Raw genomic sequence first — 15,191 nt, 5'->3', positions numbered from 1 at the left:
TAATATTTTACCTTCAAATTAAATTAATTATGATTGCAATTATGCTCAAAATACCTTACCAAAAAATTATATATAAAAAGTGATACTCTTTTATTTTTAAAAAGAATAAATGTTCGTGTGAATGACTTGTTTCAAAATCTTCGATTTGAGTTTTTTTATATTAAAGTCGGGGTGTTTCCTTCACAGAAAAAGAAAAAAGCCAACCAAATTATTATAATTTGGTCTGAAAACCTAGTTGCATTTCAATCCTATGTCAAATTGGATTTATCCTATAAGAACTTAAGAACAGTCACGAAATCCCAATGGACCGACGAGACAATATCACAATGATTTGAACCCAAAATATAATAGTAATTAACAGTGATGATCAAATCTTTCAAATCAAATAGAAATTGGATCATTTAGAACCAGAAGCTTGAAAGAAAGCTTTAGGATTTCAGCAGTTAAAACGGAAACTAAAAGTGGCCTATTTGCTCATCATGGTCAAAATCGTTGCTGGGGATGGAATTGAAGTTAAAAAGATTGAGCTATGGCAGCCTCAGATGGGAAGAGAGGGAGAGTAGTAGTCTCGGAATTGAGATGGGAACATGATTGGAAAGCTGAAAAATTTTGAGAACCGTTGTGATGGTAAAGAGAGCGTGGAAAGGGAAAAAGAAAGAACGTTAGATAAGGCGGTAATTAGAGTGGGCCACTTTGGAACCGACTGCTGTGAATTACTTGTCAAATCATCCAACTAATGGCGGCTGATTAAGACATAATTTTATCTAATTTGCTTTTTTTTGGTTTCATATTTAGTAATTATCCAATGCAAGATATAAATAGGTTGGCCAAAACAGAAGATCAATAGCGTGTAATTGAAGTAAATCTAAAATCTAAGCCTTTCGTCTCATTCCCCAGTTTAACCATTAATGCCTTGTATGAATATTTTAACTCAATTTCTCATTTCGTTTCGTTAAATTATAAGTGACCTCCTCCAACAGTCAGTCGAAAAAAAAACATAATTGATCGGATTAAAGTAAGATAATTTAACAAATTAATTCGTGTTGTAATATTAAAATATTTAATAAAATTAAATTCGAATCCAAGGGTTTAGGGGAGAGGGAAAAAAGAAGGTAGCAATTAGAAAGCACTAAATGTAGACGTTGGGCAGTTGACTCAGGGGCTTTGTTGTGGAGGCACATCTTTCCCAGCCATGCCAACGGCAACGTGTCTAGTTGCTTTCAACCTCGACCCATCAACGAAACAACGTTGCCCAACCCCGTCAAAATATCCTGCACCGTTGCTTTTCTTTCCGGTTCTTTTTTTTTTTCTTCTTAGTTGTTGCGTTTCGGTTGGTCGAGGATTACCTATTGCATTCCCCGCCCCCACCCCTTTCTGGACCCCACTTCACCACTTTTGTTTTTTGTTCTTCTTCATGATCTTCGCATCTTGGTCCACCTCGTCCCTGGTGCGTCCCTCAACCGCCCAAAAAGAACGGACCGTAATGGGCAAAGTGCTTTTGACCCCGCCCCCATCGACGCCAAAATTTTTTGCCCTCTGACACAAAAGTGAAAAATAAAAATTACAAAAACAAAAAAGAAAAGAAAAGAAAAGAGAACCTAACGTTTGACGAAGTGCGATCAGCTGTGTCGTGATCTTGAGAATATTACGGCGCCGTTTTGCACTCTCGCAGGGAAGGGGTAAAGCAGACCGGACCGGATGCCCAGATCTTTAGAAAGAAGAACAAAAAAAACGGACGTTAGATTAGCGCGACCTTCTCTAGACGATCACAGGGGGTGGATGGAGGGGGTATGATGACGTCAATGAGACGGCGACACCGACGCGCCGTATAAAAAATATCGATGTGTCGTGACGAAGGGGTGGGCCCCGGTGCCCCAATTTCGAAGGGGTCCCCGAACACAGCGGGAGAGATTGAAATGAAAGGGGATGTGGGTACACGTGGATGCTAATAACACCCCTCCCGGTGTTGTCATTTCGGTAGATAGAAAATTAACGAGTGGGTCCCACACGTCGTATGGGCGCCACGTCATGCGCACAGCAACTGGGACTCAGAGAGAAAGAAAAAACACGGAACAACAAGAGAGATAGAGCGGCTGGAAATTTGTAGATTTGTAGTGGTAGCATAGTTGCCGCTCACAGCAGGGTATACGGGATTCCCATCCTCTCATGTCTTTCGATATTTCCACGTCATCTTTCTCTTTTTTGTTCAATTTCATTTTATTTTCTTTAACAAAGGCGGGACCCACCGTTTTTTGGTAATAGCTATAAGGACCCACTTTTCATTTGGAGGGACTTTATTCAGCTCTCGTCTCGTCCTGCTTCTACTACTAGCTTTCGTTCTTTAAAGCTACACTTCTCAAGTATCTCTCTTTCTCTTCTTAGCTTAAGCTAAATCCAAGTTTGTAGAGCTTCTGATCCAGTTACTCTCGGGCCTACAGTCTTGTATGTACCCTCTTTCTCTTCTCTCTCCTCCTCTTTTTATGCTTAAAAACGCTCACTCTTTTGTGGATTTTTTGATGTTTTTTTTGTGGGTAATGTGAGTACAGTTTACGAAAATTTCCGGCGAAGTTTGGCCGGAGGATGGCATATATGTGCGCGGATAGTGGAAATCTAATGGCAATCGCTCAACAAGTTATAAAGCAAAAGCAACAGCAAGAGCAACAACAACAGCAACACCACCATCAGCAGCAACAGCTCCTTGGTCTCAATCCCTTTTCTATAAACCCTTGGCCCAATACGCACCATGCCGTTTCCAACGCCCCCAATCTCGGGTACGGGCTTTCCGGACCTGGTTTTGCCGACCCGTTTCAGGGAGATACTGGAGAAGGGTTTCAGTTTCCAAACATCGAGCATCAACCAGTGGGTTTCGGTTCCGGATTTTTGTGGTGGTGCGGGTGGTGAGTTTGACTCGGACGAGTGGATGGATAGCCTAATGAACAGTGGGTATCAACGGATAGTTGAATCTGCCGTCTGGTTGTGAGGCGTGGCAGAACAAGGCGATTTTGGTCTCTACGGTGCCGATCCCTTTAGTGCTTGCCGAACCGTCTCAGCGTGACGTGCTCTCCGCCGTCTGATCTGAACCGAGTGATTTTCTCAACAGAAGTACAGAAAAACCCTAACACTCTTCAAGCACAGCCTCAGTTACCTACGTGGGCCCCATCCCCTCCACCTCCTCCTCCTCAAGTGACCGTTAAAGAAACCAAAACAAGTACTCCTCCGAGCCAAACGCCATCCATAAACGACGTCGTAGGCGTCTCATCTACCTCTCCCGAGGCCGAGTCAGCTCCCCGCTTTTAAAAGCGTTACTCGACTGTGCCAGACTAGCCGAGTCGGAGCCTGAAGCGCGATTAAATCACTGATTCGACTCAGGGAATCAGTATCAGAATGCGGAGTCCAACTGAAAGAGTGGCTTTTTACTTCACCGAAGCTCTCCATAGCAGAGTCTCGCGTCAAGCTGAGAAAAGATTGACTATTCTCGATACGACGTCGGAGGAGTTCACTCTCTCTTACAAAGCTTTAAACGACGCGTGTCCGTACTCAAAGTTTGCTCATTTAACGGCAAATCAAGCGATTCTCGAAGCAACGGAGAGAGCCAGTAAGATTCACATAGTGGACTTTGGAATTGTTCAAGGGGTTCAATGGGCTGCTCTTTTGCAAGCGTTAGCTACCCGCTCTGCTGGAAAACCGACCCAAATCCGAATCTCGGGTATACCCGCTCCGGTTTTGGGAAAATCTCCAGCATCTTCTCTTTATGCTACTGGTAATCGTCTCCGTGACTTCGCGAAGCTCCTGGATTTGAATTTTGAGTTCGAACCGATTCTAACTCCAATTGAGGAGCTTAACGAGTTGAGTTTCCGGGTTGACCAGGATGAGATATTGGCTGTAAATTTCATGCTTCAATTGTACAACTTGTTAGATGAAGCTCCGGTCACTGTAGAAACCGCTCTCCTGTTGGCTAAATCTTTGAACCCGAAAATTGTGACATTGGGTGAGTACGAAGCGAGTTTGAATCGAGTTGGGTTCGAGAACCGGTTTAAGAATGCATTAAGGTATTACTCAGCCGTGTTCGAATCGTTGGAACCGAACTTGCCTCGCGACTCACCAGAGAGAATCCAAGTTGAGAGACTATTACTTGGTCGAAGAATCGCGGGGGTTATTGGACCTGAAGAAGTGGAAAAACGGAGGGAACGGATGGAAGATAAAGAACAATGGAAGAATTTAATAGAAAGTGCAGGTTTTGAAACGGTAGCCCTTAGCCATTACGCGAAAAGTCAAGCGAGAATTCTGTTGTGGAATTACAATTACAGCTCTTCGTATTCACTGATTGAATCCCAACCTGGATTTCTCTCTTTAGCTTGGAAGGAGGTGCCTCTACTCACGGTTTCATCGTGGCGTTGATGATTTGTGGGATCTTCGGCTTCACAGTTGTAAAATTTTCCACCTGGTAATTTTTCTCTAGTGTGGAATGGAACAGATTTTGATCTGGGAAGACTCTGGGGCCTCAGCACAGTGAAACAGTGGTAATATTTTAAGGGCCAATTGAGAAGCTTTTTAGGGTTATTTCCATGGTTATATTAATTTTTTTCATTTTGATTTTGATCTTAGATTTTTCTTTTGGTTATTTTAGTTCTGGGTTCTGTTTTTGTTGGGGTTTTTTTTCTTTTATGAACAGGTTTGGAACTTTCAGCATGACAAAAATTGTAACATAAGGGAAAATGAAATTCGAGAAGAACTTTTCCCGTAGGGTGTCTAGCAACTTTGCACTGTATATAAATTTGAAACCTTTTGATATGGTTTATTTCTTTTTCCTTTCCTCGTTTCATCTTTATTGTCAATGTAGACTTTAGTTCAGTGCCATTGCAATAGAAGGTGAAAACTGATTTAATGACTAGGAAACTATAGTTTCTCGTGCTCTTGGTCTTTGAACAAGCCTTGTTCTGGTCACTGGTTGCGCCTTGAATCAAAGACCCTGTGACTCTGTCTATATTTACTAATGTGATCAGATTTTTCACCTGGCCTTGCACTCTGCAGGGTGTAGTAAAAACCATGAGCAAAACCAGTAAAAATGTCACTTTCTTTCACAGGCACTGTAATTGGGTGTTTTGATTGAGACCGAGTCTTGGGTTGAACTGTGATTTCTGTATTTGGTGTTTGATGAGGACCAACACAGTACTTATGAACAGGGTTTTCTGATTAAGACTTTTATATAGAACTTCTGCCTTTGCGTAAATTATATGGCAGGTGATCTTTTTATCTTTTCTCTCGATCAACTTTCAATCTTTGGGCTGCTGCTATCTTACAATACCTATCATTTTCCTTTGTTATTCTGCTGGGAAAGGACTTTGAATTTCGCATGCGGTGGTTGTTGCCATCCCTGCCATTCTTATTTTTCTCAATCTATGGCAGGCCCTTCTACTTGTTGGTTATAAGATTTAATGGCTGTCATTGTCATCTTGAATCAGACTCTAAATCTCCCTCTCTCTCTCTCTCTCTCTCTCTCTCTGGGAGGGATTAAACATGAGATCTTATCCCCTGATTGCGGGTTTCTCATTTGATTATAGAGTTCTGTTAAAATTTTGATTGTCTAATTTCCACCCAATGCTGGAAAATGAAGGGAGGGACACAAGTGAGTAGCTTGAACATGATATCCCATCCTTTGACATAATTGAGATGGAACCAGGGCGATGAAAGCTGCCTGTTTCCAACTCCCTGATAACCAATGGGCCAAGAACAGGGCAAGGTAGGTGATGGGGCTTTTGCATGATGTTGTTTCTAGTCCACTGATGGAGACCGGCATGGGGTCACTTCTAGCCATAAGATTGTTGAGAGTCGAGATGTTGAACCCCCCATATAACTAGAGTACCCTTTTAGGGTTCTGGTATGGGTCCTCTTTCAACTCTCTTTGTCAATGCTCTTCCATCACACAGCTCATCTGATATGTTCCCTGTAAGAACGTGTTTCACCCTAAATTTGCAAAGAAAATTGACTCTAAATCTTCTGCGTAAATACCATATATATTCAATATTTGGCCTGCATTTTTGTATCCTGGTGGATGGATGCCTTACACCATTGACAAACCTGATACCGTTAACTAGATCAATGTCAAGTTCTGGTTTCATCTTACACGTGAACCATTTGCAACTATGCAGAGGAGAGGTTTCTCCCTTCATTCTCTTTTCTGTAAGGGTCCAACTTTGTAGTCGGATGGTTCTAGTCTTTCGTTAGCTTGGTACTTAGACTGAATTTGATTCCAGCCAAAAACTCTAAATATTGAACAATGGACCATGAAAAATCAAAGTTATTGATCTTCCGACACTGCGATTGTTGCTTCCAATTTACTTTGGGGGCATTGAAATTTTCTGAAGGCCTAACACCCTTCTCTTCACCGTTTCTTTTTTTTTTTCTTTTTATTTTCTTCAATGAATTAGGACGAGAACCCCACCTACATAAACAAAAGAGACAGTCCATCAGAGAAATGGCATTAAATCCACTGAAGGAGGCCCGAAAAGACTGAATAATGCTGCCAAATCAAGGGCCGAAGGCACCCAAAGCGCTCTGACATCGTGCACGTACCCGTGTACTATTTGGGTGACCGTATCACCGTCCCCCTACTCTCCTTAGCTCTTACTGTTGGTATTGAAGGTGCGTGATGAGATCAGCAAGCTGCCACTAGCAGCAACGGTCGAGTGGTCCCACAATCTGGAGACATGAGACTTTCTGCTGTATTCGTTAAAGTGACCTGTCCTCTCCTCTCTCTCTCTCTCTCTTTCTCTATCCTGCTCTGGACTTAGACTGGACTAATCCTGACACTGTCACCTTTTTTTTTACCTCGGCAGCGTACCTCTCGCCTCCGTTTTATTGTCTTCTAAATAGCGGCTTTGATCTTGCTGGTTTGGTACAGAGCCCAAGTAGCACAAGAATAAGGATTTGAATTTGCCCCAATTTATTTATTTATCTATTTATTTATTTTTTGAGTTGAAGAATCCGAGAATAGAATTTTAATTATCTAGAATTCGAGCCAAATTTGCTAGCCTCCATCTCCATATACTCAATTAGGGAGTAGTTATTGTGGAGCATTTGATTTTAGGATGTGGACATGACAATAAAGCTTGGAGTGCAAATAGCAATTTACAGTGGATATTGAAGGTTGTATGGCATTTCTTCTCCGTTATACTCTCTTCTTTTATCATGTTTGCAATTTTAATTAATTTTACAAGTTTATACTAGATATATTGTTGATATATAATATTTATATATAATTATTTAATTACCAAATGTTATGTAAAATTAAAAATTCAAAAATATTTCTAATTAAATATTTTTAAAAATTTTAATATTTAAATTTAATTATTAACAAAATAATAATATTTCATTTTATACTTTATCTGTGCATCAAATATGAATTTTAATTTTACTTATTTTACATACAAATGTTTATTTATTAATAAAATATCAATATTTAATTAATTGATAATGTATAAATTAATGACCGTGCATTATTATCAAACCTTATTTTTACTTACTCATTTGTAAGTCCTAAAAAATATATATTATAAAGATGGACCTCACCTCGCCAAACTATATGGACTTGTTTATGGGCCAGGATGAGGTTAGAATCTGGGGTGATGAACCGTCTAAGCAACATGGGCCTTGGCCATCCGAACAGTGGAATTGATCGCCTCGGACATTGTCCCTCGAACGTTGAGTCTGTCTCGATATCTTAAAAGGCCAGGCGACTGCGGCCAGCTGTGGTTGTTCCTAAGCATGCGACCATTGGAATAGCCAGGCTCGTTATCCACAAACCAAGCTTAGCCTGCGGCAGTGCCATCTGGGGGAGACTCACCGGCATAAAAAGCTGAAAGCCCCACGTAACCAGAAGCTATATACGAACTCGACACGATAAACATTTCCACGTGTCGTACCGTGACAGAAGGTTGCTGGTATTTTCTTTGTAGAAAGGTCTGGATCAGCACCTTAGAACCGGCCTTAATTTCTGTCATTATGCCCTTAATGGCATGCATTTATTGGCTAAAATCACTTCCTTTTGATGTGTATATATTAGTCTCTTTACAACTGGAAAGAAAACGAAAATGAATCAGGCAATTCGATCAGTTGGAGCCCAGGCACCAGCAATTTTCTCGTCTTCCCTGCAATCTTCTTTAGGCCACAAAAGCTTAGTGATCAGCTTCAGGCCTGTTACAAGTTCTTCTAAGCGTTCAGGAAATCCACAAAGCATGGACCGGACAGAATAAAATCCTAACCAAAAAACTAGGTTCATAACATGAACACTATTGAAAATTGCCCTGCCACACTTCTCCCTTGTCTGTTGTCTGAATTGTTCATGTTGAATTCTGTTTGTTAAGAGATGTGATGTCTCATTCATTTGGAGAGGGGTATGCCACGAGGTCGGACGAAGAACCATTTGGAGGGACTTACGGAGGGAATCAGAGTAACTCTAAAATAGAAATGGACAGGGAGATTCTTGAAAATCATCCAAGCAAGTTGAAGGCTGTCTGTAAGTACATTCATTCATCATCAAAGTTGTTTTTCTTCTTGAAAATTCTACTTACTTTTATTGCACTGCGTTTGCTTTGTGCATGAAGCTTATGACAAGACACAGGGGAGTGAAGTGAAAGAGAAGGAGAAAGCCAGGCACCGAACCCAGGCATCGAGTTAACTGGGAAGATCAGAGATTTGATGTTTATGAGATATATTTTGCTCAGGAAATTTTCTCTTTTGGACTAATCTATCTATGCTATGAAAGCTGCTGAAGCTTTTGCTTTTTTATTTCAGTATATTTGTTAATGTGAATTGCTGGTCCTTGGGACACCCTGGCTCGCATATTATAAGCCTTGATGTGGCATATAGGTTTTAATTATTTTATGGGATAAATTTTGAACTATTTGGGTACTGATAATTTCTTATATCAGTTGAGAAGCAAACTCCCTATTTCCATTCCAAAAATAAATAAATAAATAAACATAAAAAACTGATGACAGGCTTTTTAAAATGTCCATGGGCCAAGGTCAGTAGTGGTTTAGAATGGTTTAACGTTGATCCGATCGTTTTTATAGTTTTAATTTTTTTTGCTTAAAGTTTTAATTTTTCAAATATATTTTGTGAATTTTTTTCCTGTCAATTGACACTCACTCAATACCTTTTATGAAAAAGAAATTATTAAAATACTTCAATTCAAAATTAATTTATTTATTTTAAAGATATTTTTAAATTTATTATGAAATTTAAAATGATATATTTTGTTCTTCTTCTTGTCTTCCTTATTTCATCCTTTGAACTATACTATAAACTCGAAATACGTTACAACCATTTATTTTGTGTTGATGCCAGATTATCAACTACAAGATTCTACATTATCAAATATAATTGTGGACGTTTACAATACAAAGATGGGTCTTGTCTCTTTTCCTAAGTTACATTTGAGGAACTGTTTTCATACGAGAACCTAAGTTCTAAAAATTAGCTACTGTTTACTATATTTGGGTAGCTAAAATAAAATAAAGGTTAAACTTAAATGAAATATTAGTTTTCTTCCTTTGAAAATTAATTAATTTTAAATTTTAAAATTAAAATAATTTACTGTGAGAATAATTATTTGAAAAAATTAATTTTGTTAACTAAATAAGTCAATAATAAGATAGACACAATTAAAAATTAGAGGTGAATTTTCAATTTGACGTCTATTTAATTTTAAAATTTTTAAAAATTAAATTAATTAAATTTTAATAAAAATTGATCAATATCGATTTAACTTTATATTAAAACAAAAATTAATCCGTTTCATACAATTGATTTGATTAGTTTTAATGAATATTATGTATAAAATGTGTATTTAAAATACTTTTAGTTAAATTGTTAATTATGTTTATACATAAAATCTAAATGTATTTAGTTTAAATATATGTATTTGAAATTACTAATAATATATCGTATTTAAAACAATTTATTGACAATTAATTTTTTATTACGATTGAATTGTGTATATTTGATAATTATATAAAATATTTAGTTAGAGTTATTATATAATATTGTTACTCAAACTCTAATTAAATATTATAATTGAATTAGATGATAGTATTATATAATAATTCTAATTAAATAAGTTATATAATTATCTTAATAATTTTGATAAAAAATTGATTCAAATAAATCATTTTTTTGAAAATATTAAATTAAATTAATCATATTCAATTAATTTGAAAGTTTTATTTCCTTGGAAACCTAATAATCCTCAACACCGCCGTGTTTCCGAGGGAAAGGTCCCCGAGGGCTCTGGAGTCGTTTTTGATAAGGTCAGATAAGAACAACCCAACTTGCGTATTCACAACGCAATTTCACATACATTGACCTGTAGCCACCTCATATGCTTCACGTGGTGCTCCACCATTGGACGTTTCGTGCAATTCTTTTCTCCTTTTCCTTCGGCAGCATAATTTCCTCCATAAAAGATGCCGACTTAGTACACGTGGACGCATCTTTTCCATTGCTTTTGCTAAACAAACTTTTATTTAGACCGTCCATTCCTCAAACCGCCCCTATATATGAAGCCTTTGTGCAAGGGTAGGTTTCATTCTAACCAATACCTCTTATTTGTCTCTTTGCCGTGTGATTTCTTTCTTTTTGCAGATCAGAGTTGTTCTCCATGATGATTTCCCGTCCAAGAATTCTGTCTTCGGTACCGGTTGCGTCGCTCCTTGATCTTCTTTTGATATAAGATTTTGTACGATGAGCGGATTAACGTAATCGGATCTAAGATCTAAAGTTCTCCGGTTTGCAGAGGCTTAAAGGCCTTATGCAGGAAAAGATTGGTATGATGTCCTATCTTTCTGAGTATTTTTTTCTTTTTATGTCTTCTGATTCCTCATGGATTCCTCTGTTTACGTTTTATTCTTGTAATCTTGCTGGATTCTTTTGTTTATGTTTATTCTTGTAATTTTTCAGAGATGGAGAAAGATTATATCTAAATAGGGAAGAGTTTTGGTCGAGGTTCGTGGTAAGAATGATGTTGGGAAAAAGCGTGTGGGCTGGAGCTTTGTTTTGAAAGGATGTGTAAGATGTCAGGGCAAAAGCCTTACTATTTATTTATGGAAGGGGGCTGAGTCCTGATCTATCTTTGTCATCCCCGACCTTTGCCATGACAGGTGCGCTTGCATGGCAGGTCACCCGAACTTAATAAAAAATTCAATTTTTTGGTGTTTTGAGGGGAGATCGCACGGGGGTTGCCCGGGTTCTCCCCTCTGCTGTGGTGTGGTGTGTCGTGCTTTTACTCTTTTCTCCCCTACCCTTCTCCCCTTTCGCTTTTCATTATTTACTCTGCCGTTAGTCCCCTCTGATACTCTTACACCATACGAGATGGATGCATGATCCACATCAATCATCATCATCAACATCGGAATAAGCTCATGATCTCCAAGCTATTGATCTCTACTAGCAAATCGCAAATCGCAAGGCCAAGGTATTCTTTACATATTTTAAACCAAAATTCGCCTTATCTAAATTTGCTTTAAAATTCAAGTTTTTGCTAGTTATTATGCAAGTAGAGTTAACCACTAATTTTGAACATGGCACAATCACCAGTAGGCTTTAACATATTTTGAGATTTTCATTATCATTGAAGATTGTAGAATAAATTTATAATTGGTCAAATATTTAGCTCTGATCCTAAAAAGAGCCTTTTAACATGATTTTGATTTTGTCACCTTTTTTATTAAACTTTTAAAATATTATGATTCAATCTCTTTTTCAAAAGTTAAGCAATACTGTTATATTTAACTCTTATAGTACTAATATCTTAATTTTGAAAACAAAATTTATCTTTTAAGAAATTAACTTAAAAAATAAATTAATAACCAGTATCTTCGGAAGCAAATTGAAACTATTATGTTGATATATTAGTTTATTAAATTTTCATTATATTGTCAACATTAATCAAGTTGTGGTCTATCAAGGAGAATTGAACTTAAGAAATTGGTTTTCAGTAAAAAATAAGTGTACCAAAGTACATGTGGTTATCTGTTATGCCTGCAATGAGAAGTGAATGAGAACATCTGCAGTTGCAATTGCAGATATAGAGCAATAGAGCAATATCATATCTGTCAACATTTTGCTCTCTTTACAAAGTACTGCCCATACTGTATTGTTTGTTAGTACTGATCATATACCATCTCAAAGCCATCTCGGCCAACACATTAAAGCTTTACATCATTCAAAGTTGCCATGCCTCTCTAACATTGGGTCATTTACCAGAATGTTTCAATATTGACTATTCTATTTTCTGGTTCATTTCCTTCTTGAGATTGTTGTGCCTTAAAAAATATGGATGCCCTTCAATTGCCTCAGCTATTTTCTATTCTATCATGGTTATTTTTATTTTCATATTAGTTATGAGGCCAAATGCATTTTTAGTATCTTAGTGTTGATTTGCTAGTGGTGCATTATCACTGTACAATTATACGAGAATGTCATCCATAGGTTGAGGCAGCGTGTGTATTTTGCTTGTATTGCTCTCTTTGTAGTTCTTTAGGCCCTTGCATGGGCTTCTGTTTACACTTGGTTGAAGGTTGGAGTTCCTTCGCTGGCTATTGAGGATTTTGATGAAAGATGTCCCAGTGGTGAGCATGATGTTGGGATATTAGTGGATTTACTACTATGTCAAGCATGTTGGCAATTGCATCTCTGTTCTGTGACAAACATTTAGAGTCAAGGTGGATGGAGTGGAGTGTTTGTCGAGCTTGGTCAACTTTCAAGATTTTATACCAGAAGGTATATGTACCTTGGAGTGAAGAAGCCAGCTTTGGAGGCTCATGATAAAAAAAAAAATCTATTGCAGCAGCAGGTCTATTCTTTGAAGATCTTTCCATCACTTGCTAATTGTTGAAGCATTGAAGGCTTGTTATTTGAACTCCTCTTGGTTTATATGGTGCAGCAGCTCTGCTTTACTGAGATTAGTGTTGAAGAACTCCTGTTATTTGTTGTCGGAGATTGATCAAAAGAGGTACATGCCGATTGTGTATCCAGTTCCTTTACATAGTGAAAATTTTCAGTGGACTACGGTCCCGTGGTTTTTCCCCTTAAGGGGTTTTCCACGTAAATTTTGGTGCCTTGTTTTTATTTATATGTCGCGCGTTTATGTTGGTGATTGGTACCCTCTGCAATTATGTCAAAGTTGAAACAGCTCTTTGGCAGTGTTGATATGCCTATGGTAGGTGGCAGTCAAGGTGATGAAAGTTAGTATTTACTTTCCGAATAAATTACTATCTTTTACATTTTTCATGTGTTTAAACAATATCTATTAAGTTTATTTTTAACTTTGTAGTGTGCTTGGTGTAGAATATGACTCTTGCTCTTGTATGATTTGTTAAATTTTATTTATTTTTTTCCCTTTGTTCCTCTTTTAAGTTTCTCTTATTTTTAACTGAATATTTGGCTCAAGCTTTGTGTTTTGATTTGTTAAATTTACTCTTTTTTGTCACTTTGATCCCTCAAATATTTGAAAAAGCCATTACTGTTTTGTATCTGGTCTCCATTGTATCAAGTTAGTTTTTGCAGGTTGAAGGATGGATTGAGTGGAGCAGCTGAAATTTGTTTAGTGGAGCTGAATCCCATATTTTAGTGTTTGATAGTGAAGATGAGTGAAACCGCATAATTCTGTGAAAATTTTTCAAGCTCTATTTGTAGATTTTCAATTAAATTTGATATTTGATTTTACCATTTTGGAATGTGAAAATATAAAAGTTATTGTGTTTTTACAGCCGATTTTAATTTGGAATTTTACCTAAGAGTGCTTTGATCCAACTGGCAACTGGCATACGCCCTTTTTATTTAAATATTTTTAATATGAACTGAAATTAAAAATGAGTTTCGAAGTTGTTTTGAACATTGTCAATATTTTCAATTACGGGTCAGTCATCAATTTTTGAGGGTGAAAACGAATAGTGATAATATATTCGACTTACAATTTTTGTTAAAAAAAAAAAGTTTATATTTTCGGCTTGAAAAGTCTCAGGTCTGGGGTGGGAAAAATGTTGTCAGAAAGTGAATTTGTGATGGCCGTATAGCCAAGGAAACTAGAGTCTGGGAATTAAAAGGAAAGCTGAGTTTTTCCACGCTGAAATCGTTTGATCCTTGTGTTTGGAAAGATCTGTAAGCTCAAAACGGTAGAGCGCTCAATCCCGACCAGGGGTTGGTGAGGTTGGTGGTTCGAATCCACCCAGATCTCCTTATTTATGTACTTGTCTTTGTATCCGTTTGATTCTGGTTGTCAAAGGTGTGGATCTCTCTGTCTTCCTTATTGGGCCTGGGCTTTTGTGGGAGGGTTTTAGGAGATAGGAAGATTTTTTTTTTTCTTTTTCCATAATAATCTCGCGTCTTTTGTTATCTCTTTTTGGTGTGGTAAATCCCATCTCATTTTTCAGAAGTCAGCTCTATAGCGCTCTTGTTAGTCACCCATCGGCCATCGCTGATTGAGATCCACATCCAGACTTCTACCCTTCCGCCATGGATTGTTTTGGACTGGACTGTAGATCTGAATACTTGAGACTGTAGTGTAAATATGAACAATTTGCATTGTAATATTTGATGACTGAGCAGAAACTTCATGTTGGAAAAATAGTTGGAAGGATAAAGTTTGAACCCAAATATCTAAACTTAGAAGGAAAAATCATGTGAATAAGTTATCAGGAAACAGATTGATAGTGTTCCAATTAGACGATAGACTGTCTGTTCTTTATCAGCTTCATCATCCAGGCCAAGTGGACTAATTAATTCGAGTCATCCCCATCCCTGCAAAGGCGACCTTCTTCGATCTGGGAATTGTACAGGAAATTTTCTGGAGCTGAAAACCTTGCTTAGAAACCCCAAGCTTTTCTTCTTCTTTCGTTCACGCCTGGCACTGCACTCGTGTATCAGCCTCCTGGAACCGGACATCCTCTCGTAGTTTGCGACTCTATCACAATTTATTCTCATCTGAGCATCTCCAAAGCCTTTATGGAAGATCCCCTTCGGAGCCTGAAGTTTCTGCAGAGTTCCATAGTTGTTGTCTTCTTGTGCTGAATCCTAAATCTCTAACTTTACCTCAGCACATGGTGGTGTGGGTGTTCTTTCTTGGAAACCTTGGTTTTTGTTTAAAAATGATGAGTGATCGTAGCATTTGTCAAATCAATTATTCCTTTTCT

The 15,191-nt window shown here is 37.7% G+C and overlaps 2 protein-coding genes and 1 long non-coding RNA gene across 3 annotated transcripts; all 3 read left to right on the top strand.

Moving 5' to 3' along the window:
- The first annotated feature begins 2,288 nt into the window (after positions 1 to 2,288).
- Positions 2,289 to 4,791, top strand: LOC110409574 (SCARECROW-LIKE protein 7-like). Its single transcript, XM_021418960.2, is given in 9 exon segments — positions 2,289 to 2,442; positions 2,547 to 2,867; positions 2,869 to 2,955; positions 2,957 to 2,985; positions 2,988 to 3,035; positions 3,038 to 3,279; positions 3,282 to 3,339; positions 3,342 to 3,389; positions 3,392 to 4,791. Coding segments are annotated over 8 exon segments (1,806 nt in total). The 5' UTR covers positions 2,289 to 2,442; positions 2,547 to 2,580; the 3' UTR covers positions 4,399 to 4,791.
- A 2,775-nt stretch (positions 4,792 to 7,566) lies between these two features.
- Positions 7,567 to 8,902, top strand: LOC110410059 (late embryogenesis abundant protein). Its single transcript, XM_021419634.2, is given in 5 exon segments — positions 7,567 to 8,112; positions 8,115 to 8,251; positions 8,253 to 8,272; positions 8,364 to 8,497; positions 8,604 to 8,902. Coding segments are annotated over 5 exon segments (387 nt in total). The 5' UTR covers positions 7,567 to 8,090; the 3' UTR covers positions 8,678 to 8,902.
- Positions 8,903 to 10,429: 1,527 nt separating this feature from the next.
- Positions 10,430 to 13,415, top strand: LOC110429501 (uncharacterized). Its single transcript, XR_002446574.2, has 2 exons — positions 10,430 to 10,826; positions 10,960 to 13,415. It is a non-coding gene; the product is annotated as an uncharacterized LOC110429501 (long non-coding RNA).
- Positions 13,416 to 15,191: the final 1,776 nt, after the last annotated feature.

Source organism: Theobroma umbraticum, unplaced genomic scaffold (genome assembly GCF_002168275.2).
Source record: "Theobroma umbraticum cultivar Fairchild unplaced genomic scaffold, ASM216827v3 scaffold_44.0, whole genome shotgun sequence".
Classification (NCBI taxonomy): domain Eukaryota; kingdom Viridiplantae; phylum Streptophyta; class Magnoliopsida; order Malvales; family Malvaceae; genus Theobroma; species Theobroma umbraticum.
This window is presented reverse-complemented; position numbering and strand designations above follow the sequence as displayed.